General features: G+C 49.5%; 1 protein-coding gene and 1 long non-coding RNA gene across 2 annotated transcripts; both read left to right on the top strand.

Annotated features, from left to right (window-relative positions):
• The first annotated feature begins 8,295 nt into the window (after nt 1-8,295).
• LOC117858326 (uncharacterized) lies at nt 8,296-10,406 on the top strand. The gene is made up of 2 exons (XR_004640949.2): nt 8,296-9,170; nt 9,917-10,406. It is a non-coding gene; the product is annotated as an uncharacterized lncRNA (long non-coding RNA).
• A 9,936-nt stretch (nt 10,407-20,342) lies between these two features.
• On the top strand, nt 20,343-27,379 carry LOC117858262 (protein GRAVITROPIC IN THE LIGHT 1). Its single transcript, XM_034741301.2, has 2 exons — nt 20,343-20,714; nt 25,511-27,379. The coding sequence occupies exon 2, from the start codon at nt 25,596-25,598 to the stop codon at nt 27,129-27,131; it is 1,536 nt and encodes a 511-aa protein (XP_034597192.1). The 5' UTR covers nt 20,343-20,714; nt 25,511-25,595; the 3' UTR covers nt 27,132-27,379.
• The last annotated feature ends 557 nt before the right edge of the window (nt 27,380-27,936 follow it).

Below are 27,936 nucleotides of genomic sequence, written 5' to 3'. Positions count from 1 at the left end.
GAATACAGTTAGAAGGAACAATGCTTACCACTGGCGATCACATTGGATAGCAAACTGCCTGTAGCGAGTACTGGCGATACCTCCTTTGCAACGCCCGCTCCTCCGGCAGGCAGCCCCAGCACCGCTTGATCATCAACGGGTAGTATGGAAGTCAATGGAGCCGGTAACTCGGGGTTTACTCCAACTTCTGTTGATGGCACCTTCTCTGGCACCATATCAACAGATACATCACCGATGTCCGGATCGGTTACGACTACTTCTTCAGAAGCAGCCTCATCACCACCAAGCGCCATGTCAACAGCCTTTATGACAAAGACGAATCAGTCATAACAATAGCAAGTTCAAATTTATCGGCTACAGATAAGCTAACGACTACATACCTTGGTACCCCGAGGCTTCTCAGGAGTTGAAGCAGACTTAGCCGCAGACATCTTGCGGACTACTCTGCGCTTCTTGGCAGGAGGAGAGGGTTCATCCTCTGACTCCTCTGCAACAGATTCTGATTCTTCTTCCAACTGCGCCAAGTAGCCGGCAAGAACTCGAGACTACAAAAACAAGTCGGTATCAACAACAAATATCACATAAGACAAAAGAGAACAAGTCAGGTGCAAAAGACATACCACTTCTGGCTCATACCAGGCGTCATACTGACGAAGGGCTGCAGGGATTACTGGTACTCCCTGATAGTTCCTGAAGAACTTGGCCAGCAACGCCTCTACATCATCATCAGATATATCCTCATCGGACATACGCGATGGATCCTTAAGACCTACATACTCACTTCCCGAGTGAGCACGTTGTTGAACTGGCTGGACCCTTCTCTTCAGGAAGCTAACCGCCACATTGATTCCAGTCAGACTGAGTACCTTCAACTCAGTGATCTGCTGCATCAAGAGATCGAGCTCATGGGTGTCCTCGGGTTCGCTCACCCAGTTTTCCACGTGCTTGGGTGCGTGACCAGTCACCACAGGCAAGCGAGGATCATGGTTCCCAATGTAGAACCACCTTTTCTTCCACTCACCATGGGAGTCAGTCAAGTTGTACTCAATGTATGCGCCCGAGTTCCTAAGTTGGAACCCGGCGCCCCCAAAGACTTCTGTCCTTTGGGCACTCGGCTGAGGCTTACAACGGAACAACTTCCTAAACAACTCGAGGCTTGGAGGAACTCCCAAATAAACTTCGCAAAGGTGTATGAAAATAGACATATGCAGTACACCATTGGGGTTCAAATGGACAAGTTGAAGTTTGTAGAACTCGAGGATACCTCTGAAGAAGTCGGAGGTGGGCACCACCAACCCCCTCTCCACAAAGTGCGCGAGCATCACTGTCTCACCTGGATGTTCCTCAAATTGCCACGCATTTGGAAATGCGGGGCGCCACTCAAGAATCTCCTTTGGCTGCAGGAGCTTTGCATCGACTAGTGCTTGGACCACTTCATCCTTTATCACCGAATGTTGCCACGTTGCCCCAGGCGGTGGCGGCGCAGTCTGGTTCGTCGGCCCCACCTTCGGGGCCGGCAGCACCAGCTCCTTCCCCTTCTTAGATTTCGCCTTGCCCGTCGCCAAAGCCTTGCCCTGGATCTTCTTGGGTATCTTGCCCATCTTCTTGGTGCGCATTCGACGGACTCAACCTCAAGCTAGAACGGCACTCTCACTCGGATCTTTCTCAAAAGGCGGCAATAGCGGCGGCAGCACTGGTGGCGGCGCAAATGTGGAGCAGGAGGACGGAGGAGGCAGATAATCAGATCTGATTACCGTGCAGCGTAAAAACAACCGAAAGGGGGCCCTCCAGTTTTTATCTCCGCCAGCTCCGGATTCCACGCGTCAGTTGCGCAACGGACAGATTAATTGCAGATTAATCGCCTTTAACACTCGACGGCTACTCTTTTCAATGGACTGCTGACCACTTCAACGATGGAGATCGCCCAAGTGCTCGGGGGCTGCGGGTACCGTACCCGTTGGTTAGTTTTTTCTTTTTCCAAGATTTCCAAGGGTAAAATGGATAAAAGCTGGTTTGACCCTAAGCCTGACTCTTCGACTCAACCTAAGGCTCGGGGGTTACTCCATATGGAGTGCGATTGACATCGCACTACCATATAAAATTTCTCGAGACAGAAGCAACTCGAAGAAACAAAAAGAGTACCTTCCAGCCACGCGACAGTACTCGAGCACTTTAGTCTGCAACCTCTACGACTAGCTACTCGGATAGCGTCCGCAGTGCCCAAGACTGTGGCGCACGACTACAAAGTACTCGGGGGCTTGTCGGGCATGCACCCCAGGCCCACGAGTAGACCTTGGACGGCCCACTTAGGGGCGTACTCGGACACGATCGAAATAAGGGATAGGCGTATCCCACTCGGACTAGTCAAGTATGTTTAAGGAAAACTACTCGAGCCTTACCGATAGAACTCTGTAATAGTACCCGACTAGGACTCAAGACTTGTAACCGTGCCCTCCTGTGTATATAAGGGCGGGCAGGGACCCCCCTCAACAACAACTCCAGTTCACCAAATACAAACCAACACACAGGACATAGGGTATAACGCGATCTAGCAGCCCGAACCTGTCTAAATCGTGTTCCTTGCGTCACCATTGATTCCTTGATTCTCGACGATCCTTACCGCATAAAAGACCACCTAGGGTACCCCCTAGGCGGGTTGCCGATCTAAAACACCGACAGGTGGGACGGAGAAAACTGACATACGATGCCCACGATCAATTTTTCCTTGTAGTCAGTGGCATTTTAGACGTTTCATACCTTCCATTCACTAAAAATGAGTTGTTTTGCAAACTTTTTTCAATGAAATAAATTAGAGTAAAGAAACTACTTTTTAGTCTACTCATTAAGACTGCTTCTTAAATGGTGCATGCCTGTTCGTTCGGGGGAAAAAAAGATCATTAAGACTAGTTAGGAGTAATTTCTGTTTGCGCTTTGACTACCTTGGCGGCAGCGCGGTTTGAGGAGGAAGTTGGGAGTTCGGGGAGACGTGATGTAGGCAATGATAGGCACGTAGTATTCTCTGACGTGCTCTAGGATGTGACTTGGTGACTGACGCTTTGGCCTAGGAGTTGGCGAGTTCCGTCTTGATGTGTAGTACGCCAGGGGTCAGGGGAGAAGGTGCTGCATTTGTATGGAGTGGAGTCAAAATGCACATCTCAGGAGCACAGCCAGAAGATGGCCATAAAAGGCAGACATGGATCCATCCTCACACATATGTTGACTTCATAAGTGAATACATTAAAGACAGTGTTCAAAACGTAAATAAAATAGTACATAACTTTATTACACTCTGATAAATAGACACGAAGGTCTTTAATCGTTTCACCGTTAACTTAACACGATTAAGCAACGACAGTTTCTCCCATAGGCACTTGACTGGTGAACGTATATCTAGAACTCCTCGAAGTCGTCAACGTACTCCACGTCATCAAAAGCTTCTGAGCAGCATTGGGCAAGGGTGAGTACACTTATGGTTGCTACTCAGCAAGTGGGGGCAAAAATATGCAAGGCTAACAAGGAGAGGTTGATAGGCTTTCAGCGGTTAGCATTTTTAGTTGGTCACATTTTATTAGTTAGCACCTATTTACTAGATGTAAGTTTATACCAACTCAATTAAGCATAAAGAATCAACATATCCCAACAACAAAGGAACCACGATTTATTTTCATCTTTAAGTTCAATTATCAGTGAGGGTCCAAGCCACTCATAACTGTGAGCACGGCTAATATACCAGTTTACACTCTGCAGAGGTTGTACATTTTACCCACAACTCGTGTTCCACATGTCACCCGGGTTTGCAAAGTCCTTAAACACTTTCTTTGGTGTGTGGCTAGGCGTCCACTACGAAGCCTTTACAAAGACACATTGATAACTAGTAGCCCGCTAGAGTTTCAGTAGCGGTGCGAACCATAACCCTCCCTAATGAGTCAGCACCTTAGCCAAGGCTACTACTCCAAGAGGATTGGGCTATACCCCAACACCTTCCCCCTCCTTACCCTTTCGGTAAGGCCACTAGTCAACCACATGTCTAATTAATTAGCTAAAATCAGAGCCATATGATATTGTGGTTGTACTGTTTTCTTGGTTGGTTCTCCATGTTCCAATTAAAATAAATAATCTTGTAATTATCCAGGTAGAACAACAAATAAAGTCATGATTAATATTCTTAAAATTATGATATCACCATCCCAAATTAAGCAGCTAACCATTTCTACCCAACAAGATTTAAATCCGGTGTTCAAGGGTTGGGAAAAAGACTAGGTAGGTCCTTAATAGGTATCCCGTAAAATTATGCAATACAAAAAATAATAAAATGAATTAATATGCTGTTATTGGGATGAAAAAATAATATGAAGGAGGAAACCACTTGCCTTCCTCGATAAACTGCGGAAACTCTTCCTCCAACTGCTGCTCATGGCCTTCCTCGAACGGCATGTCCTCTACACAAGCACACAAGCAAAACAAACAATAAATAAGAAACCATACACCAAACATATTAAAAGACTTAAAACAAACTCCTAGAACTGTACATACAGAGACGATCGCGTGAACGCAAGAATCGCTGAAAACGAAGTTAAAACGAAAAAGATATGGCTTAACTAAGCTCTAGGGACTTGCTGGCGAGGATTAGAAACTTCCAAGGGCAAAACTGCAAGAAACTAAGGGCTAAAACATAATTACGCAAATAAATCGAAGGTTTAACATGCAAACGAGCCAAGCTGGATGGTGGGTTCTATTAGACAGAAGCTCAGGGGCCTAAGCGAAAGAAATAGGACTTAGATGTAAAGATTTTTGAACTGTGATGGACTGCAGCGCAAAAAGCAAAAAGTGCAGGGGCTAAAGTAAAAAAGAAGCAGGCTTCTTCTTCTTCCTCATGCCATGGACTCTGGCCGGCTCTGGCGGCGAAGCTCGTCGGCGCTCCGGCACGGCGGAGTGCCGGACAACTGGCGCAGGCGGTGGAGGAGGGCGAGGGGAGATCGAGGGAGTGCTCACTGGCGGTGGTGGTGGGCAGGAACGGCCGGTCTTGGTCCAGCGGCAGAAGATGAACGGCGGCGGCGGCGCTTGTTGCGGGCGGTAGCTCTGGTAGGCATTGGTGGCGAAAGAAGAGGGGGAGGGGCAACGGGTGGAGGTGGGGGTGCTTTATAGGGGTGTGGAGGGAGCGCAGGTGGCGCCAGTGGGAGGGGAAGGGTGGCGGCCGGCCATTAATGGGAACCGGTAGTGGAGAGGCCGTTACAGTGGGAGAGGAACCGGAGGGACGGCCGCGTGCGTGCAGGAGGTGAGCAGGCGTGGCAGCTAAGGGGGCGCGGGGAGGGCAAGCGGCGCGGGAGGCGGAGCAGCACTTGGGCACGTAGGCGGCGCGGGACAGTCCGAGCGGGCGGTGCCGGCCGGAGGTGGAAGGAGACCCTAATAGGTGGGGCCCACCGATGTGAGGAAGAGAGAGGGAGAGGAGAGATGGGCCGGGCCGGCGAAAGTGCGGGCACGAGGAGGCCGTCCTGCTGTTGGTCTAGGCAGGGAAAAGGAGAAAGAAAAGAAAAGGGCTGGTTGGGTTGGGCTAGAGAGAGGTTGAGGGGGTTTTCTTTTTTTTTAAACATTGCAAACACAACACAAATAAAACTAAAGCAAACGAAAGGCACTAACAACCACTTGTCGATTCTAAAATTACTTCAAATGTTGTTTAAATTGTTAAAGGTTGAGATTTATTTAAAGAAATTTATTTAAGTCCTTAGAAAAAAAATCTAGACCATCGCATGTTGCTTACATTGTTTTTGTGATGGAATTTTGAGTGTTACAACTAGTAAAATCTGCCATGGTAACTAACGCCTGGTGTCAAGTTAGCTTTCTTGGTCCTGGACCAATGAGCTTCATAGTCTCAAACTGTGCACCGGTAGAGTCTCCTCTTAGCCCCTTGGTATTGCACCGAACACAGCAAGCACCCTATGCATACTAGAGAGCCTCCTCCAGACGGTCCCGAACCACCAAGCCCTGATACTAATTGTTGGAAATTGAGGTGTCCCTAATACCCACTAATTTGAGGACCTACACCTAGGACACCAACTCACTCTAGAGTCGGTCAGCTCTTTTAATTTCTAGTTAATTAGTGCGACGGGTCCTTTCAACGGCAGAGCCACCTTCTCACTTCCGGGTGGCAGAGCCTACCAACAGATGAAGCTGACTTCTGGGTGGCAGAGCCAACCTACGATGAAGTCCAGACCGTTGTGATCCAGGTGGCAGAGCCAACCTTCGATAGATCACAACTTATGTACTAAGTACTTAAAAACTATATAGCCCAACCGGGAGACTAACACTTGTAAGAAACAGAACTTGAAAGTTAAATTGTTTGTTTATCTTGATAGAGAATTGATCCATAATGTTCCATTTGTCCCTGTAACAAGAATCATTTGCCACGGTAGACTAATTCGATAATTTCATTGGCGGACTCCATGGCTGCTTTATTATGTTGATGTTTCACTACAATTGTGTTTCATATTTTAGCACAATAATTGCTGAATATTTACTGATTTAGGTCTACTCTAGTATGCTCATGTTTTACTGTAACTGTATGCTCATGTTTTGCTGCAACTGTATGTAAGTTTATTGCAACGATTACCCACAGTTTACTTGTTTAGTCTACTCTCTCTATTATGTTCACGTAATTCTGCAACTGTATTAGGCTATTTTGCTCATGTTTTGCTACAATTGTATTTAAGTTCACTGTATGCTCGTTGTTGACTGTATTAGACTGACTGATAAAGGTCCGTGAAATCGGCTAAGGAGCTTTCGCAGCTCTTGAAGTCACCTCGGACTAAGGTAGTCCATGATCCATTTTTTCACGTAACTATAAATATTATATCTTATTTAACCGTACACTTTTATATACATTATATACATTATGTAATAAGTTTTGCTTTGGATAGGGCATGACTATACAGTATCTTAAGTTTTGCTTGCTGGAAAAGGGACGTTAGCAAGCTCAAAGCTGGGACCCACTTCCATCACAATCTGGCCTTTGCACTCTATGGCATCTTTGGGTGCTATGTTCTTGGTCTAAGCACAGGAATTTTCCATGTTCACCTTGAAGCAAAGAGCGGTGATAAAAAGGTGACTGAAAAGCAGAAGGGACTCACCAAGAAAGTCGGTGCTATGGATGCAAGGCTTGCAAATGTTGAAACAAAGGTAAATTGTGAATTTTTACTTATTGCTGTTCAGTCTCCCAAATTAGCAGACAAAAATCTGTAAAAGTGATCTGTCTATCCTGTCATAGTTCCTTTTGTAAAATGACTACAGCATTTTTAGTCTAATTAGAGAGAAATTGACCTAAAACAGATGATGCAAGGCAGTTAATTTGTGAACCAATGTGCCTTCATTTGGCCAGACCTCTGCTGGCATATTTCCAACTTTATTAATCTGTCTTTATTATTGCATGAGAAATTTGAAACTTGAGCAAATGACTTGTCCGCATGTTAGATGGCAACCAGCAGTTCTTGCATAACGTAATAGTAAAAAACTATCAAGCTTTGTGGTTACTTAATTTTATGCCTGATTGCCTGAAGCAATAGGTTACCTTAATCCTAGAAAAACTGCTTAGTACCCGTCAGTGGATTACTGAATCATTCAGTCTTCCTCAGATACTTGACTTCCTATCCATTTTCCGCTTTACTTTTGAGGACCAATGATGGTCACCCTTGGATGATAAGTGATTGATAACGTTGTGTTGGTTTGATGTTGCTCTTGGCTTGTGATGTGCAGGTGTAGGATGCGACGTGGCGGTTGACGGCGTGCGGTGAAGGTCAAGCGAAAGGTTCATACCGATGGACCAAGGGCGGTGAAGGATGAACGTGAGTAGGTTTGGACCGATGGACCCGAGGAGTTCGGGCGGAGTCACGGGCGGTCCACATGGTGCACGGAACGGCGGGAGAACATGATAAGATGGAGACGACGTCGGTCAAGTTAAGCGGGAGGCTTGGCGGAGGCCGGACACGCGTCGACATCGAGGAGGTCGCGTAGCGGCCAAGCGAAGATGGACGGTTTGGGTGGTTTGGGCCTCAAAACCACCGCGTAGGCAGATTTCCCGGTTTGGGCCTCAAAACCGGGGGCGAGCCCGGTGCGGCCGGAGCTTCGAGATGGAGGGCACGTGGCGTCATCGCGAAGCTTGCGTCAAGGCGAAGCAAAGTCATGAAGGCGGCGTGTCCGTCCGATGCGCGGATAAAAACTTGGACCAAAATGCCCCTGCGTGGGTAGTTATCCTAGTTGTAGCTGTAGAGGGATGGGGGGCTGGTTATTTCAGTACCTCTTAGCTTAGCAACTCATTATCTTTTGGCTTAGAGGCTATTCATGTGCTTAAAGTGAGAGGAGAGAGGGAGATTAGAGAGTGATTACTCTTTTCTTTCTCATCTTTAGTGGGTGGATGAAGGGAGGAGGCTAGTCCTCATCTTGTATAGAAGATGTTCTCGTGATTTAGCTTTGTTTGTTGTCTTAAATCGTGCTAAATCTTTGTTTCCAAGCGTTTTTCTTTTTCCCTATTTTCGGAGCTATTTTTGAGAATTTTCGTTCATCATGTTTGAGCCCGAATCTTGTGAGATTGGTTGAAGGGAATTGTTGCTAGGACCTTGGAGAGCATCTTTGATATGATCCCCCTCAAATCCCTCACGAATCCGGCTTGATTTTGAGTTTTTCCTAAATTGTGTGGTTTCGGTTTTTCTCTAAATTCGCGATGAACACTTGAGCGTTTTGAGATCTTTTTCGTGGATCTATTAGCCCTTGGGGTTGCGCATCTATGGCTTAAGTTTCATCTCGATTCGTGAAATACTGAGGACGGATTTTTCGTTTGAAGTTTGAAGCTAGTTGTTGGTGTTCTTGTGGTTTTTCCTTCTGTTCTTCTTGTGCAGAACGTCGGGAGCACGAGCACTCGCACCGCACGTGAGGCACTGGCCAGCACAGCGCAGCAGGCCGTCCAGGCTAGGTGGGCCGTCAAGCAGCAGCCTAGCAGGAGCAGAGCCAGGCCTAGCAGGCCGGCCACCAGGTGCACAGCAGGCTCAGACCAGCAGCGCTTCGCGGGCCAGGCTGGCAGCCCAGCAGGTGACAACACAGCAAACCTGGCCCAGCGCGCAGCTAGCAGGCCGGTCAAGGGAGACAAGGAGCAGCAGGCCCAATTTCTTCTACCAGATAGCACTGTAAGCTTTTTCTTGTTCCGTTAATTCCATGCAACTGCTAGTTATTTACTGTTAGGTTGTTTAGCAATTTAATCGATACTTTCTCTTGCTAATCCTTGCTTGTTAGATAAGTATCCTTATTAAATCGTTGTATGATTAGTCAAAGTGAGATTTGCTAGTGGTCAATAGTGTCCTTGCTTAATCTCTTTTGCTCAAATTTGATGGAGTCGATTCATGATTTGTTTCCGCTGTGAATTGAGCGTTTTTGTCGTTCCTAGGGTGAGCTTGTCACGAGTTGACTTGCGTCATCTTGACGATAAAACGCGATGTGTGCTTTGGGGTTGCATTTGGAACATAGGCCTAGTTCTCGTTGAGAATTTTTATAGGCTCCCATTCACCCCCTCTGGTCGCCCCTTTGGTCCTTCAACTTTTGGAACTGGCTGCTTTTTTTTTATACAAATCTGCCTGGAGGATTAACCTGTGAGGCAGAAGCATCTGCCAATCTGTTGTTGCTTAGATCTATTGGCTTCTTGAAATTCCTTAATATTGGTACATACAGACATATCAGTTCTTAATCTAAAAAAAAACAGACATACCAGTAGAGATGCAGTTCAAGAGCAGCACCTCCCTGACCTGATGCTCGTTTTGTGTTGATGATCACCATCATACTATGAGATAGCTTGTGCCTATGCATTCGTTTCTGGTTTCACTGCTTCGCTAAGTCAATACCTACTGCTGTTTCTCATTAACCTCCAATCTTCTGTCAGGGCGGCTCCTCCAAGCAAGCCACAGCCAGCAGCAAACGCTGACAAGAGCAAAGCTCCAAGCAAAGCAGCAGGCAACAAGAAACCTGCGAAGGCTGGCACTGGCACCAAGCAAGGGAGCATCATGTCATTCTTCAAGAAGGTATAAAGACTGCAGGGCTGCACACACTTGTCAGATGGGCTTGCTCAGCAGATTGTCGTGTTTCCGCTGCACACTGGCATTCAGCCGCTGCTAAACTGGCCCCCCGGCCAGGCGACTGAAGTGGCTCCTCTACCTGAATCTCGTCATGTGCACGCTGGGAGCAGGCGCCCGTTAGTTTCGTATCATTTTGTTGTAGCAAGAGTAGTGTTGATTGAATCAAGCCGAGAGGACGTTTGGGAGCTCAGAGATTGTCTTTCTGTAGATGTACATATAATTGTACCGACGCGACTCACGTTTGCACTTTGCACGGTGTTGTGTACTTGTGTTGTCTGGAAGTGGGAGGAAGAAGCACTTTTGGGGTATCTCTGTGGTTCGTCGGAACAACCACCGGAACAGGAAGAGGCATGTGTGATGGGTCGGCGATATGGGCCTCTGGGGGAAAGTATGGCAGGTGCTCCGTGCTCGTGTGCTTGCCTGGGCTCACCGTCTGGTCAGAATCAGGGTGTGGGCGAACTCTGACAGGAGCACTCACTGTTCCGTGCAACACCTGCCGCTCCTCCCCTATGCTCCATGATGATCGCTGATCGATTTCTTGGGCTTTCCCCATGACGCGTGCCAAGTAAGCCTCTGACCGCAAAGCGTATCCAAGTATATCCAGTCCAACTGACCACAACCAACTCTGAACTTTTGGCGCTTGCTGTAGTATCCGATTGATTGCTGTGTAAAGAGGAGAGATTGAGAAGTAAAGGAGGCGGCTGCCAAAGAGAGAGGTAGCAGAGGAGTGAAACACACGGAAAGCGATCGGGATACACACTATGATGAATTGATGACCGTGTTGGACAAGCCAAAGGCTCTCGAACTCCCAGCTTTCGGCCGCGCCCGCCCGTGCGCGCGTCGACGCCTTTCAGCCATGGTCATAGCGTTCGCATCGATAAGCAGGCTCGCTTTAGAGCTTACTCGCGATCTAAAGCTCGTGGTGGCGCCACGCGACGGCGACGCAGCGGCTTCGTTCGCGCCATCACGCGACGACGTGCTTTATCTAGACCCCATGCATGCACGCGTCCAACTGATGACCGTGACCACACACATCGATCAACGCTCCATCGGCCTATCGGATGCGTGTGCAGTGCTGGTAACATCAAAGTTCTGATGATCCGAGCTCTAATGAAGCACCGCACAGCTGAAAGAAACTTGAGAACCATGCCGGGGGACCTGCAGAACAGAAGCATCCATCGGATCGCCGCGGCCTCGTGCCATCAAAACGTGAATCCTTTTACCTTTTAAGGCAGCTCGTGGGCCCGCGCCACCGTCCCGCCGTGCCGTCCAAAAAAAACGATCTGCGGAGTTTGGTTGTTAAACTAAAGATTAATTCGTGTAACCTCAAATCTTCGGAGGCTAATTAGGAGGACTAAATATGAATTAATTATAAAACTAATTACATAGATGGGGCTAATTCACGAGACGAATCTATTAAGCCTAATTAATCCATCATTAGCAAATGGTTACTGTAGCAGCACATTGTCAAATCATGAACTAATTAGGCTTAATAGATTCATCTCGCGAATTAGCCTCCATCCGTGCAGTGAATTTTGTAAATAGTCTATATTTAATACTCCTAATTAGTATCTAAACATTTGATGTGATAGGGACTAAACTTTAGGTGCGGGAACCAAAGGAGATCTTCATTCAAATCAATTTGGAGGAGTTGGGACGTGAGAGCTGACGACTGACAAGACACACGGAGGTAGTAGGGCTTGCTACTCACCGCACTTGCTCAGGGTAGGGTGGTATGGATACCATGTGCTAAACTTTAACTGTGTCACATCGGATGTTCGGATGCTAATTAGAAGGACTAAACATGAGTTAATTATAAAACTAATAGCAGAACTTCTAGGCTAATTCGCGAGACGAATCTATTAAGGCTAATTAATCCATCATTAACAAATGGTTAATGTAGCACCACATTGTCAAATCATGGACTAATTAGGCTTAATAGATTCGTCTCGCGAATTAGACTACATCTGTGCAATTAGTTTTGTAATTAGCCTATGTTTAATACTCCTAATTAGTATCAAACATCCGATGTAACAGGTGCTAAACTTTAATCCATCAGAGGCAAACAGGCCCTTAGTTTAAAGAATGCAGGCCCTTAACAGGAATTACTGACACATTATCAAGGTGACTAAAGTCGTTTCAAATGCCATCACCAAATGAGCTATTCACGTAGACAGTAGCTACTACAAGTTCGACTACTATACTTTGTTTTCAAAAATATATACTGATATTTACTTTTAGCTTATTTACCATCCGTGTTTGACGCGTCACTGACAGGCGGGACTCTACCCGGCCCCCGGATCTAAAAAAAATAACTACCGTCTCCAACGACCACCTGTAAAAGTATAAAATGCTACCGGACCTGACTGGGGCCCCACGCACGGCTCAGGCCCACACGATATTGGAATGGAGCACGGGCTCAACGAGGGTCAGACCGTGGGCCCCCACGCGCGCGCGCGCCGTAAAAGTAGACAACAAGCGCGGAGGCCGCCGCTCGCATTCCCTGGCATCCGGGCCCCCACGCCTGATCGAATCGCGAGATGCGAGTGGAATGCTTCTTCTTCCTCCTCCCGACGACGCCACGACGGTGCAGCGTGTGCCCAAGTGGCTTCGATCTCCAATAGACCAAATGAACAATACAGACTACCGTAATTCAGTACTAAGCTGTTCAGGTTGTTCCGTTCTTGTAGCAGATCTAGTAGGATATGATCATACATTGCTAGTGATGAATGCTGTGGAATAAGGGGCATCATTTGGACACGAAAATCGATTTTCCTGAGCCCTCCCGAGGGGCGACTCAGGAGGTGATAGCTCTGTACACTCGGGGGGCGCTCCGTCCCCGGCTTCCCCCGCCCGTCGTCGTTGTTGCCGCCTCCTTTCGTCCCGTCCTCCCCTCCGGATAAAATTCCATGCTCCCGAGCCACTTTTCAAGATCCAACATTTTGTCCTTTCGTCTTCTTGTGCAGGTTTACATTGTAGTTGTGTCCGCCGACGATTTTTCTCTGTTCGCTTCAGCTTATCAGCCACCGAACAGTATTTTTCTCTCACAACAAATCAGCCGTTTCAGCTTTTCAGCTGGCTTATAAGTCCAACCGAACAGATTATTTATTTTGCACCTGCTCTGTTGTGCGGCGACAACATGTAATCTTCTCTTTCTTTGCTCTTGCTGTCAGTATTGTTTGTATCCTTATGGTTGTATATGCGCTGCGATGTAATCCCTTGTGGCTCCCTTTCCCCTTCTGGTTGTACCCTGATCACTCGGGAGCGGGTGCCTGATCTTGTAAAACTCCTTCTGGAATGAAAATGTTCAGCCGGCCGTTGATTCCTAAAAAAAATACATTGCTAGCGACCTAGTGTATATTCAGGCTAAACCTGAATGGTCTGAATCTTTTGAAATGATTTCCCGGTGTCAGCAGACCCGTCATCAACTCCTTTACCGAACAAGAAAAATATAAGCGAAGGATATATCATAGATGACGCAACTACGTCCAGCAAAAGGGCCAAACCAATCACTATCCAGTCCAACCTCTGCCTTCATGACAAGCAGCTAGCCAATAAGGACGACACCAAATGTGACAAAACTGCAAACTCCTTCCCTTTGCATGCATTGTATCATATCATATTGTACATCATAATTCATTTCGCAACGACTTAATCATGATGGTGATCGATCGGTTGGTGGTGGTTGCTGCGTGGCGTGACATGTTGAGGTTCCCTTTTGCAGGACTTCTTGAGCAGCTCCTCCACCAATTTCTTCTGAAACCCTGCTAAACGGGAGGACGTGAAACAGCTTCATTATCGGAGCCCCACATTTTGCGCCGAGAGGAGCCAAAAGAGGGAGGAGGAGCCTAAAAAACCGGCTCCCCGCGGCTCCTCCTCATTTCCCATCGTTGCCCTCGGTGGAGGGCCCGCGGGCAGGCGGAGGCCGCAGCAAGCAGCGCCAAGCAGCCGACCACGACTAGAGACCGGCGGAGGTGGCCTGCAGTAGGGGTCGAGGATGAAGATAGCCGGCGCCGACCGACGGGTGCGAGGACTAGAGGCGGTCGCGATGGCCAACAGGCGCGGAAGTCGGGCAGCCAACAGAGCCACCGGGAGGATGGGGCAGGGCGGCGGGAGGCTAGGGCTGGCCAACGACGGGCGAGGCGGGGGGTGACGGCGGGGGCGACGGGAGGCTGGGGCTGGGTAGCGGCGGACAAGGAAAAGGGAAAAAATGGATAAGAAAAATGGGAAATAAAGGAGAGAGAAAAAAAATAGGAAGGGAAAAGGGAAAAAAGAAAATAAAAGAAGAAAAGAGAGAAAAAAAAGGGGGGGAACAGGGGTATTATGGACATTTCACCTTTCTATCCGTTTGGAGAAGTCGTTTTACCAAACTTTTTTCAACCAGACAAGCCGGCTGATTTTTTTGTTTTTTAGTCCTTTTTGTGAAAGATTCTCACAAATACGCCTCTGACGGAACCAATTCCAAAAATAGACCCTTAGCTTGGCGCCATCCACGCTGGCGCCAAGCTTACACGTCTCGGCGCCAGCCACCCTGGCGCCAAGGTCCATACACAGCTGCTGACATGGATGCCGACGTGGCGGGGGCGCTTGGCGCCATCCATCATGGCGCCAAGCCGTAGCGCCGTGGATCTTGGCGCCAAGCTTGACGCCGTAGATATTGGCGCCAAGCTTCCTAACCAGTTGAACCACAGCTTAGTTTGTTGCACACTCCTCAGAATAATTATACTTGTTTAGTTCGAAACGCGAAGGGTACGGGGTAGATAGCTCGGTGCCAAGATCTACGGCGCCAAGCTTGGCGCCATGATGGATGGCGCCAAGCCCCCGCCACATCGGCACCCGTGTCAGCAGCTGTGCATCGATCTTGGCGTCAGGATGGCTGGCGCCGAGACGTTGTAGCTTGACGCCAGCGTGGATGGCGAGAAAAAAAAAGCTACTCCACTGGAGAAGCCACAACCGAAATAGCCAAATATGTTAAAATTAAGCACTTCACTTCAGCATCAGATCACGTACCGTGCAGTCAAAGGATATAGGCCAATCAATAATCCTGCCTGGCTAATACGTACACCAGCAAATTAGCGCGCGGGGCGGCCGTCATCGATGGATCATGATGTCATCCACCAACCCGACCGACTGATAATCTGCAGCTGGCGGCGCAAACCCCTGCTGCTTACTAAACTAATGGGGCCACGCATGATGATCATGGTTCATAAAAATGATTTTTTTTTGGCCGTTTACTAATGATGCATAGGTTTCATTGTAAGCTCCACCATAATTCTAATTTCTCAAGCATTCTGTCAGTTTATTATGTAGTTTGTGGCTTGTAGTTGTAGGTTTGCACAAGTCGAGTTCGCTCTCGCCTTTAATCCGTATTGGTTAATTAAAAGTGCACCATATATATGTGGATCATGACTCGTCTTTAAATCTTGATGCTGACTTTGCTCCACGATCTTTTAAGGTCCTAATAATGCCGTTTTTCTCCTCAAGGAAATCGAAGAGAGGGAAAGAGCAACCAGCTGTTTAGTTGCTAGTAGTGCATCCGACACGATTGACTACTGAGCTGAATACATGCGTGTTCGTATGATGAATCATGAGCCACGTACGTACATACGTGCCCTGTTATGATCTCCTAGCTTGACACTCATTACCAGCTAGCCCAAACTTGTACGAGTCCTTGGATCGCAATTAGAGCTCATCATCACCATGACACGTTAGGCGCGCCATCTCTTTTGTTCTCGTACTACTACGACGTTGCTTAATCTACTACAACCACGGCTCGATCATCACTACATGATCTTCGTTTCTTTTGGGAAATTATGATCTTGTTTCTCGCATTCCAAAACCAGAACGATCATGCATGAGCTCCGCAGCCGGCCGGGAAACTTGCACGGAAAGCCAAGCGAAGCGTAGCCACCGCGGGTGAGCGAGAGGTCGTGATGAATGGGGAGCGAAATGAGTGAGTGAACCTATATATGCATTGGTAGGCTAGTAGCTCGATCACATGGAAAACTGAAAAAGCCATGCAGGGAATGATGACTGGATTCCCGATCGATCAGTTTTATTCCCGGCTAGTCGTACTCTTCTTTCGGCGTACTACATGTTCTAGGGGAAGTGTCTGGATAACCAGACTAAACTTTAGTCCCTATCATATCGAATGTTTGCACACTAATTAGAAGTATTAAATATAGTCTAATGATAAAACTAATTGCATAAATGAGGACTAATTCGCGAGACAAATCTATTAAACCTAATTAGTCCATGATTAGCTTCTCATTTATGCAATTAGTTTTATAATTAGTTTACATTTAGTTCTTCTAATTGGTATCCAAACATCCAATATAAACCAAACTAAAAATTAATCTATGGATCCGAACATCCTTATAGCACTTAAAAGATAGCCGGGCATGATAGCTCGAAGGCAGTGTGAGCTATCGAGGGCCCACGCGACGGTCATCTAAAGGGCAAAGTACCATGCATTGCATTTGCATGCACACACTGGCCTCTCTGGTCCCACGGTGGCTAGCTTTGAGATCATATTCTCAGATGCACTAGCCTTGGTTCACCTGGGTCCTGCCCTGTCATCTCATCATGCTGGAGGGGTGGGGTCTGTCTTCCTTTTCGTTATCTCCGTCTCGCCACGGCTTTAGGCTTGATTGGCTACAAAGCCAAAGCTTGGTAGGTAGGTGAATGGGAATATGTCCTGTAAGTCTGTAACCTGTATTCTACGGACCTATATATCCTCCTAACAAAAAGAAAATTACAGAAGCTAGAGTCTATAGAGTCTAGCTAGAGACGACCTAAAGATATACTCCCTCCGTTAATGTAGATTAATGTAGATTATTTTTACTTTTATCTAGGTGTATAATAATATCTATGAGCTTAGAAAATCCAAAATGATCTACAATTTAGCTAGAATAACTAATAGCTTGATGTTTGTAGCTGCTGCGAGATTTCACACATTCTGACAACACACATCATATTATTAGCCGATCGATCGCCTGGCAGTAGAATGTGGATATGCATGCAAGCTCCCGCGTCAATGGTGCGCTGATGATCCATTGATGTGCATGCGATGCCTTTCGATTCTTTTGAAGGCGCCTGCGACAATAATGTTTGCGTTGTTCGTGTGGAAAGAGACATGGGGGCATGCAAGTACAGTGCTGCCTGCATCTGCTCGTGCTCCTGCATCGTATTCGTATCCAAAGCCCAAAGGTGGTGTGTGTCCAAACTGGCAACTACTGGACGGACACTCGTCACAGTAGTGCAGAGCCATGCACATGACCGATGATGGCCGAGCTCTCTGAGCTCTCGTCACCCTGCAAATAAAGCAGCGAAGAAGCACCCTGCAGCCTGCACTGCACGCGTGGGGATGTCGCGCGCATGAACGAAACTAAAGAGGAAACTATAAAGCCTCTCGCTGCTGCCAAAGCCGTGCAACAAGCGTGTGTCGTAAACACGAAACCGTGCATGCCAATGCAAGCAAGAGGAGGGAGACATCTCAGTGCTCAGACCAATCAATGATAAGCATTGCAACTTGCAATTGCTAAGAAGCTAGGGAAAGACCAGGCTCAAACCAAAAGGGAAAAAGAAAAACATGTTCTGATTTGTGGATGGGTACTACCTCCGGTCACATATATTTGACGTTCAGACCAAAACAGCCTTTGTAAATGGAACTAGCGCATCTGGTCGAAACGTCAAATATATCCGACCGGAGGGAGTATCCAAGAAGAATACTGTACAGTGTACAGGAAAAAGATCTAGCTGGACAAGTGTAGACGTGCTGGGCCGGATTCGATGTCGATGGATGGATTCCGGGAATGCCGGGCGCGACGTGACAACGCAGGAAAGCAACGCGGCGACGCAAAAAGCCACCGGAGAGGATACGGCGCCCGCCCCCGTCTGTCTTCACGCGCATCGCCGTCGCCGGCGCTGTTCACCGTCTCTTCAGTAGCTTAGCCGTGTCTCCTGCAAGCGGCCGGCCGGCGAATCCCAACAAAAGTTAGGTGAGACACGGCCGAGAATCGTGGAGAAATCGATTAAAATCTTTCCGTGGAAACCAGCACACGCGGCCGCGCTGAGAAGGACGTCGCTGTTGCGTTGGCCGACAAAATAAGTAAGAAAATAAGTAATGGGATAAAATAAGCAATGGAGTAATGCAGGAATATACGGAGAGAATTAACAAGAAGGAAACAGATGGAATGAGATGAACCCTGAGTCAGTCGCGGCGTGTCGGTTCAAATCCAAACTCGTCGATTAGTACTGCTACGAAGAAGAAAAAAGATTCACCACTGCTATACTTATCGGGTATCGGTAACTAGCACGCTAATCTTATCGGGTCTGACAGGGTGGACCGCTGACGCCGGTGGGTCAGTCTCGGTCGTACTTCCGGTGGGTGCAGCCGTGCAGGTGGATGGTGATTGGTGAACGGTAAATTTTGCAGCGGTGACTCTAGGGGTGTTTGGGAGGAGAATTTTAGCCCCCGTCGCATCGAATATTTGGACACTAATTAGGAGTATTAAATCTAAACTAATTATAAAACTAATTACACAACCTCTAGACTAAATCGCGAGACGAATCTATTAAGCCTAATTAGTCCATGATTTGACAATGTGGTGCTACAGTAACCATTCGCTGATGATGGATTAATTAGGTTCAATAGATTCGTCTCGTCATTTAGCCTAGGGGTTCTGCAATTAGTTTTATAATTAGCTTATGTTTAATCCTGATGTGATAGGACTAAAGTTTAACCCCGCTAACTAAACGCCCCCAGATTCACAGGTTCAGTGATTCACCACCTGCCACACCGGCCGATACCGCGTGGCTTTTACCCCTTTACCTTCGCGCGGCGCCACTACCCGACAGATCTGCCTGGTTAGGCCGTGGAGCAGAAGCCAGACCGGGTTGCCCGATCTACCCCGCGGTGGGAGGACTGCTTTTTTTTTTTACTTGACGTCGGTGCACATGGAAAAAACCAAAATGACATGTTTTGATAATAATAGTCGAAAAGAGCAGAAAGTGCATGTTTACACAACACTGGTCTAAACAGGAAAAAAAAGATGGGTGGAAAAAATAAAAAAGAGCAGGAAAGAATATCAGGAGCACGAAGGGGAATGGAGGGCGCGTACTGCTCGACAAAAGTTTGGTCCAATAGGGCCACTAATCCGTGCATCCTACTACTACTTGTGGTATTTCCTCTGAACCCTTGCATCGGACGCAAATACGTACGTATCATTACTTTTCCCCCGCATTCAATACACTCAGCACATGTGGACGTGGAGGATTATTTTTCCGCATGTCTGCACACACCACGCAGATTATTTGGTCCAGTGGGGCCAGCATGCAGCCGGCCAGTAGTTCAGTACCGCCCATCTTCGAAGCGACTGGTGAGGTGAGACGCTCAATTGCAATTTATTAATTGCAAAGCTTTCCACGCACACGCACAAAAAAAGTTAGGATGTATTGGGCCAGTATCGATAGGGAGTGGGTGTTTGGATACTAGGTGCTAAACTTTAGCAGTGTCACATTGAATGTTCGGATGCTAATAGTAGGAGTAGACATGAGCTAATTATAAAATTAATTACAAAACCCTTAATTCACGAGACGAATCTATTAAGCCTAATTAATCCATCATTAGCAATAGTTACTGTAGCACCACATTGTCAAATCATCTGTGCAATTAGACTCCATCTGTGCAATTAGTTTTGTAATTAGCATATGTTTAATACTCCTAATTAGCATCCAACATCCAATGTGACAGGTGCTAAACTTTAGTGGGGCGTAACACCCCCTAAATTCAATGTCATGTTCGTATTGCTGACTTGGCGAGGTAATTAATAGAGGAAGTTTCATCGGATGAGAGAGGAGTTTCATCCCATGATCCTCCTCTGGTGTTACTTAATTTTCAGTCTAGTTAACTGTGCAATGAAACTAAGCACATTAAAAAATATCATTATCGTCCACGATCCCATCAGCGGGACCCTTCTTTCGTTTAATAAATACCGGGACGAAATCAGCAATCGCTGCGGGGCCCAAAATCTGACGGGGAGAGCGACGTCGATCCGCCACGTGGTCGTATCGGATAGGGCTGGGTCTGGAACGCGTGGTGGGGAGGGCATTTTCGGTAGCTAGCTAGCACACGTGGACGTGGGCACGCAATTTCGATGAATCTGAAATGAACCTCCCGGGCCTGGGGGCTGGGCCTGGACCGGAATAAATAGTGGGGCACGGATGGAAAAATACTCAACTCCTTAGAAAACGTTTGATCGGCGGCCAATCCCATCGCGGACGGGTCGGCGTGTTGCTTCGCCTCGGCTTCGTCCTCCTGCTGGCCCGGGTGGGACGGCGGCAGGTCGGCGTCGGGGAGGGGCCGGGACGGGTGGCGGGCGGTGCCGATCACCTCAAGAGGAGGAGGAGGAGGGGCGCCTGCCGAGTGCCGACCGACCATTCGCGCGTTCCCCAGGTTCGACGCTGCTGGAGCCGCGAGCGAAGGAAGGAAGGGTTTGCTTTTCGCTTGCTTGGGAGCCGAATCAGCTTCAGCTTCGAGGAGACAGGAGGAGACGAGCTGGATCAAGTTGCTGTTTCTTCTCCGATTGATCAGCTGATCTGCTGGTGAGTACTTTGATCCGCTTCGCTTCCCATCGCTCGTCATTACGTTTCGCCGGATGATCTTTCTTTCGCTCGGTGCTTAATTTCTGAATCTTTGCGTTTGCTGAATCCACACCACGTACACGGTACACCCTCTCGCTCTTTGGGCTTCGTAAATAAATTCCGTTGCTGACGGTAACCGAGTTACTACAGCGTAGCAGCACGTGTCTTGTTCGGGTCCTGGGGACGAATGAAAAAAGAAGGGCGCCCGGGAGAGTACGATTTCGGGCTTCCTTTGGCCACATTTCCTCTGTTTTTTCAAAATGTACTACTAGAGCTTGTGGAGCGCGAGGTCACCACGGCTGGATTTCTCTGAGAAGGATCCGCATCACACGCGCGAGGGGCCGAAGAATTGCGGGGGAATCGTTGGCACGGGGCAAGGAAACGAAACGTCGCTGTCGAGTGTCGACCAGAGAGAGAGAGAGAGGAGCCGGAGTGTAGTTTCGCTGCGAAAACAAACATGGACTTCGCTCGCGGGGCGTTTTTCTTTTTTCAGCTATGCAAGAGCTACGTCGCGGAGACATAGTTCGTGGGGCCCACGCTCCAGCCACACAAAGCCCGTCAGGAGATTAACCTGCACTGCCGCTACAGTGCACGCGTACGTGGTCCGAGTTTGGTTTTTACGCGCGCGGTAGACTGTACAGACCCTATCGGGAGGGTGTCGGTAGCGTTCTCTTCTCTTCTCTGGTCTACACGACTTGCTGCCGCTAGTGGGCGCCAGTTGTGATGCGCGCGCTCCGGGGCCATTCGCAGGGCAGAGCATTTGCAGGGGAGGGCACGATTGTTACTGCCGCTAATCAAGTCTTTAATTGACGCGAGCCCTGCAGAATGCCTGCAGTGCACGCACCGCTTCTCCACTTGTGGACCTTTGTCTCCGTGGTCCCCACTCCCCAACCCCACAGAGACATTACCACCATACAGTACGTATTGACCATGCATGCTCTTCGACCGCTGTCAAAGGACTTGTAGCACCACTAGTAAAAAAGCCTTCTTCAGGTTTTGCCACTGCTTTGCAGTGTTAGCATGCGATCCCCGCGTTCTGGTTGGTCAGGATCGAATCCGTGGCGACCCCGGCCGCTGATCACTGGCGTTGGTTTAAACCCGATCGTGTCGCCAGCCCGACGCGCATCATTCCCCTCCATGTGCCGCCGCATCACGCTGCCATGTCACCAAGAGCAAGTAGTAGCCCCAGGGCATCAGGGAGGGTGCTCCAGTCTCCAGATACCTGTACACCCGCAACAGTATCTGTCGTCTTCCCTTCCAGTACTGGCGTACTTCCGCGGCTCGTGCGCAGCGCAGCCGTGATCTACAGCATGCAGGGTACTGTACTTAATTATTACGACTGCTAAGCTTAAGCAGGCAACACTACTGATTGGCCGGGATTAACCTGGCCTGTTCCAGTTTTACATTCTTTATTTACCGATTCACCTTGGGTAAAGTAAAAGTTACCACGGTCACTTCTTGTGTTGTGCGGTGGTGCTTCGGATGGAGGAGAAGAAAGCTCGCACGTGACCGCTGCCGGTCTTCTGGGGAATAACAGTGCTATTAGCCCGTAGTCTAGGGGTATCCTTTTTGTACCATTCGGGATTTCTTTATCTCCATCTGCACTGCACAACTTTCACCGAAGCCCCCTACAGTAGCACGTTCTCGCCCTTGCAAGTTGCAAGCAATTAGGCGTGTGTTTCCATTTTCCCTTTTCTTCGAGGGGGAATGTGCGTTCGTGCCATGACCGTGAGAGAGACCGTCTCTGTCAGGCGTTTTCCCTTTTCTGAGAGTTTCACCAGCAGTCCCATGTTTCCAAAGCCACGCGGCCGTCCTAAATTCTCTCTTGGCCGAGATATCGGCCCAGGCACGTGACATCTTTCACCTACTACGCACGCACAATCGATCGACAAAAGAGGGTGTCAGTCTTACTAGTGAGTTTGTACCACCACTAAGTGTGAGTGGTGGAAATCATTACAAACATAAAGCAAGCGATTAGTGCTACAGCGCGACCGAACCCCGCAGTGCGCTGTTAAATCCCCTCCCTTTTTCGTGGCGTTGGGCGTAGCCATCACAACGTGCCATTTGACGCGCACATGCCAACTTCCTCCCCCAGGCGTTTTTTTTTTGACACGGCGTTGGTCTAATTTTTGATACTGTCTGTCCGTAGAGAACGATAGAGGTGTGGACATAGTGGCAGTTACAACAGATAGATAGGTTGGCTCGTCCGGGAGAGATTATCTATGGCCGCGTACGAGCTTATCCTCGGATTCCGGGGTTATAAATAAACTAGGGGTTAAGACGCTAGAACAGGACATTGTCAGATACGTGCACGTAGTTTAGTTTGCCAACAAGTTGAGGGAACAACATTGAAGCGAATAAACTAGGTGCAATGCAAAGGACCCCGTGGACAGTCGAGGGACATGGACTCTCGGGGTCCTCTAGGGTTGCTTGATCTCGACCCCCATTGATTGATTTCGCACAATCTCACCTGCCTATTTTGTTTCTGATAGCAATTTATGTTAGTATTTAAATAATCACCAAAAATGGGTCAAACACGAAACTCTACCAACTCGGTATAGTAGTACAACAAAGATTTTCATTATTTTTATAGTTTTTGGCTGGAGCCGGTGTTCAAATTTTCGGTTTTTTCGGTGGTGACCGAAATTACGATTTGCCCAAAATTTTTAGTTCAAATTTTGGCTAAAATTTTGCAAAAATCGGTCTTTTCAATGTGGACCGGAAGAATTCGAAAAACGAAATCCTAATCCCTGGCTGGAGCAGACCTAACCATACCAGCAACCTCCTCGTCTCACGGATGTTGATGATATGTTCAGTGGCAAAACTCCAAAGCAAACTGTTGCTATCAACGGAAAGCTCCCTCCTTTATTATCAGGCCCCCTGGCATTGCCCCCATGTGTGTGTGTGTGAGCGCTGAAGACCGTCAAGCCGCGAGCCGCGCGCGCGCCGTCGTTCTCTCGCCCTCGTTTTTCTGCATGTGGAGCAGTCGTACCATGCCTCATCTGGGTTTGGTTTGGTTGCCGGTGTCGCGCAGCGCATCGTGTCCATGCCCTGGCGAGCACTGCACGCACGGGCGAAAGCTCGCCACCAACTTCACTCCCTGCGGTTTCCGGCGAGGCCGGCCTGACCTGCGTCGATGTGGCCTGCCTGTTCCGGCCGGCTCCTGGCCGTGTCACCGCCGAGTCACTGACAGGGACAGGGACGAGGCCACGAGGGTCGAGTCGGGGGAGAAAGTGTGCGGTGAAACGGTGATGGCCGATGGAATTTCTCCCGATCGGGGCCGCGCGCACGGTGGGTTGGGTGAGAGGGGAAGCAGGCAGGGTCAATGGAGTGGTACGCGGGCGCAGCGGATTTATTGCGCTGCACGCACAGGGATAACGCCATCTCTTTTGTTTTTGGTATGTATCAGCAGCGCTTGTGGCTGGATGCAAACCACCCCTGGGGCGTCAAAGTTGGAGCTTACCGGATTTTATCCGTCTTGAATGCCTTTTAACTCGCTCGCAGCCGTTTTCATCCGTTCCTTCCTATGGATGCACATGCAGCCCCTTTTCCTTATAGATTTAAAATGTTTTCTATCCAAAAAAAGATTAAAATGTTTCTGGTGTTTAGAATTAAAATCAGGTTGCTGTAATAAGTTGAGGGTACACGTTAGATAGAGTTCCACCCACCCTGATAGTAACACGGTACAATAGTAACACGGTACAATAGTCGATCTTAAGTGTTATATGGAATAATCTTTTTTTTAAAATTTAACGATCAATCCTTGTGTCAGTTTTAAAGAATTGTCGATCCTCCCGCTTGAAACCTCCCGTGCCAAGTACAAATTTTATTGGGCGAGGAAAGCCGTTGTCGGTAGCTCATGCATTGGCTTTGTCGGTAGCATCTCCCCCGTGTCGAGTGCAAACCTTATTGAACAAGGAAAGCTGTTGCGATACGGATGACATAAACAAGCGCTGCCATGCTTCTCTTGATGCTACCAGGCACGGACAAAGACACGATAGTTGTTTGTAACCGTCAAATTGCCCCTCCTGCTTCTCTCTAGCTCATACGTTACGTTTGTCGGTAGTAGCCACCATGCCAACTTCAATTTCTATTGGGCGAGACAAGGTTTCTGTTGGGCGATACAAGGGCAACTTCAAACTCTACTAGACAAGGTGAGATGAGACGTTATGCTATTGATGATATGGTACCAGTTACCGTAGTTATCCAACAATCATTTGCCCGTCACGACACATGCATACGCTATGTATAGGTTTTACATGTAGATAAGGAAATATCTCTGTATTGTTGTAGTGCTGATTTGTGCTGAAAGCTCAAGCTATGTGTAGTTAACTGCATTGCAAGTTTTTGAATAGATGTATATGGTTTCATAGATAAAAAATAATAAGTAATTGATGAGGTTTTAATGCCAATAAAATCGCAAATAGCTATGGTCTCATTAATGGTATAACCATAAGATGGCAATAAAAATCCTATGATGTATCTACAAGAATTCTCTAGAAAACCGTCCCATTCTCGCGTGGTGCCGTGCTTCAGAAACTTTGCTCGCTTGCCCCTCCAGGTTTCCACAAATTAAACTCACCACCGTCTGCATCCATCGGTAGGCGAACCACGCAGGCACGCGCACACACAGTACTCGTAGGCGTAGGCGCAGGCGCAGCCCTGCCCTGCTGCTGCTGCAGGCCCTTTTACTTTACAGTAACCCCCAAATATTCCTGGAAAAATTAATCCCACCCCGCGTTTTCCCCCACCCACAGAGCCCCAGACCCGGACGGACGCCACAAGAGGGAGAGGAGGCTGGAGAAGGAGGGGAGCCGGCGGTGAGAGCGCAACCCGGCTCCAATGGAGGCGCAAGTGGCGGCTCCGCACCACCACCACCACCAGCAGAAGGCGGCCAACCTGGCGCGCACCTTCACCAAGCTTCTCCGCCGGAAGCGCGCCGACGCGGCGGCGCAGGGCGTCCCCGAGGCGCCGGCGTCCGTGGTCGGGGCCGGCGACTACGAGGAGGAGCGGACGGAGCCGCCTGTGGTGCCGTCCCTCAGCAAGCTCAAGCTGTCGGGGAACCTCGCCGCGGCCTACTCCTTCGACGCCTTCTTCCGCAACGCGGCCGAGAAGAAGGCGTCCGCGGCTGCGGGAGGGGGAGGGGGAGTGGGGCGGCCGGCGCCGGGCGAGGTGACGCCGGAGGCCGCCGCGGATTCCCTCCTCGCGACCCTCTTCGCGGGGGTCTCGGCGGTGAAGGCGGCGTACGCGCAGCTGCAGCTCGCGCAGTTCCCCTACGACGCGGAGGCGATCCAGTCCGCGGACGCGGCCGTCGTCGCCGAGCTCACCAGGCTGTCCGACACCAAGCGCAGGTACCTCAGGGACCCGGCCGCCGCGGCCCGGGGTGCGGCGGCGGCGGGCCACACCACCCTTGCCGCCCACGCCGAGGAGCAGCGCCACCTCCTCAAGACGTATCAGATCACGGCGCGGAAGCTGGAGTCGGAGCTCCGCGCCAAGGACGCCGAGGCCGAGCGCATCAGGAGCTCCCTCACCGCCGAGCTCCGCGCCGAGCGCGCCCTGGAGGCGCGGCTCCACCCAGGCCGGACCCTCGCGTCGCTCGACGACCTCCACCTCTCCGGCCTCAACCCGACGCACTTCCTCACCGCGCTCCGCCACACCGTCAAGTCGATCCGCTCCTTCTCCAAGTCGATGCTCAACTCGATGCAGTCCGCCGGGTGGGATCTCGCGGCGGCGGCGGTCGCCGTCCACCCGGGCGTCCCGCTGCGCCGCGCCGGCGACACCAAGTTCGTCTTCGAATCCTACGTCGCCATGAAGATGTTCGCCAATTTCCACCGCCGCGACTTCAACTTCAGCTTCCTGGATGAGCGGGAGTTCTACGACCGGCGGCGGTTCTTCGAGGAGTTCACGGAGCTGAAGGCGGAGCCGGCGAGCGCCTTCCTGGATGTCAGGAACCCGCGGTGGGGAGGGTTCGGCAAGTTCCTGCGCGCAAAGTACCTGTCGCTGGTGCACGCGCGGATGGAGACGGCCTTCTTCGGCCGCCTCGAGCAGCGCGGCATCGTCAGCGCCGGGCCGGGGTTCCCGGAGAGCTCGTGGTTCGCGGAGTTCGCCGAGATGGCCCGCCGCGTGTGGCTGCTGCACTGCCTCTTCTTCGCGTTCGACGGCGGCGCCGAGGAGGACGGCGCCTCCATCTTCCAGGTGCGCACGGGGGCGCGGTTCTCGGAGGTGTACATGGAGAGCGTCAGCGACGGGCGCGCCGACGACGCCGCCGTGGCCGCAGACGACCGCGTGGTCGGGTTCACCGTGCTGCCGGGGTTCAGGGTCGGCCGGACGCTTATCCAATGCCGGGTCTACCTGTCCCGGCCGGTGCGGCGTCCGTGATGGCGCTCATGGCCGTGGCCCAAGAAAAAGTCGTGCTTGCCTGCGGCGTCCGGCGGATGATGGGGGAAGAATGCCCATTTTGGGTCGGCCGTCGAGGTCTCCCGCCGGCAGCCGGCTGGGGCGGTGGCGATGATGATGACGGGTGGTCTTATGTAAATCTGTCAGGGCATGTAGTAGCAATGTAATCGTAATATAAATGGTATTTGGAGTTCCAAATGTTGCATCCGTGCATTGCGCCATTGCCGTAATTGTTCTTGCTCTCTGCTATTGTCATGTTGCTTTACTGATGGATGGCATGGTGCTCTGCAATCCGAATGCCATGTTTGCTGGTGGATCTGGGGTCATCCGATCCAGTTCATCAGGTTGTTCTTGCCATTGCAGGAACCGGAAGCTCCCGAGATTGCTCTAATCTTGTGGTGAATCTGACCATGGATTGCATCCCCGGCATTGCATGCCCGCCGATCTGATGGATGAGGTCCCGACTGATGGAGTAGTGGTTTGTTTTGTTCATCGGGGAGGTGAATTGAGGAGGAACTAACAATAATGGTTTCTTTTTGGACGTTTGTTGATACGGCTTTGGTGTGTTGGAACTTGTGATTTGCCGTTTTGCAGTTGGTTGGCTCCTTTTGGTGGTTTGTGATCAAGCGCTAAAAGTGTGTGATCAAGCACTAGTTAAACTCGACTGTCGCTCCATTATTAAGCCACCTGGTTGACACCGGAAAGGACAAGCTTGAGGCCACGGCGTGTGTGTGGTGTGGCAATGGAAACTCTGAAGCAGTTGCATCCTGTCCAGTTTTGCTTGCAA

The sequence above is a fragment of the Setaria viridis genome, chromosome 5 (genome assembly GCF_005286985.2).
Source record: "Setaria viridis chromosome 5, Setaria_viridis_v4.0, whole genome shotgun sequence".
Taxonomy (NCBI): Eukaryota; Viridiplantae; Streptophyta; class Magnoliopsida; order Poales; family Poaceae; genus Setaria; species Setaria viridis.
Note: the sequence above shows the minus strand (reverse complement) of the source record. Positions and strands in the feature narration are given on the sequence as shown.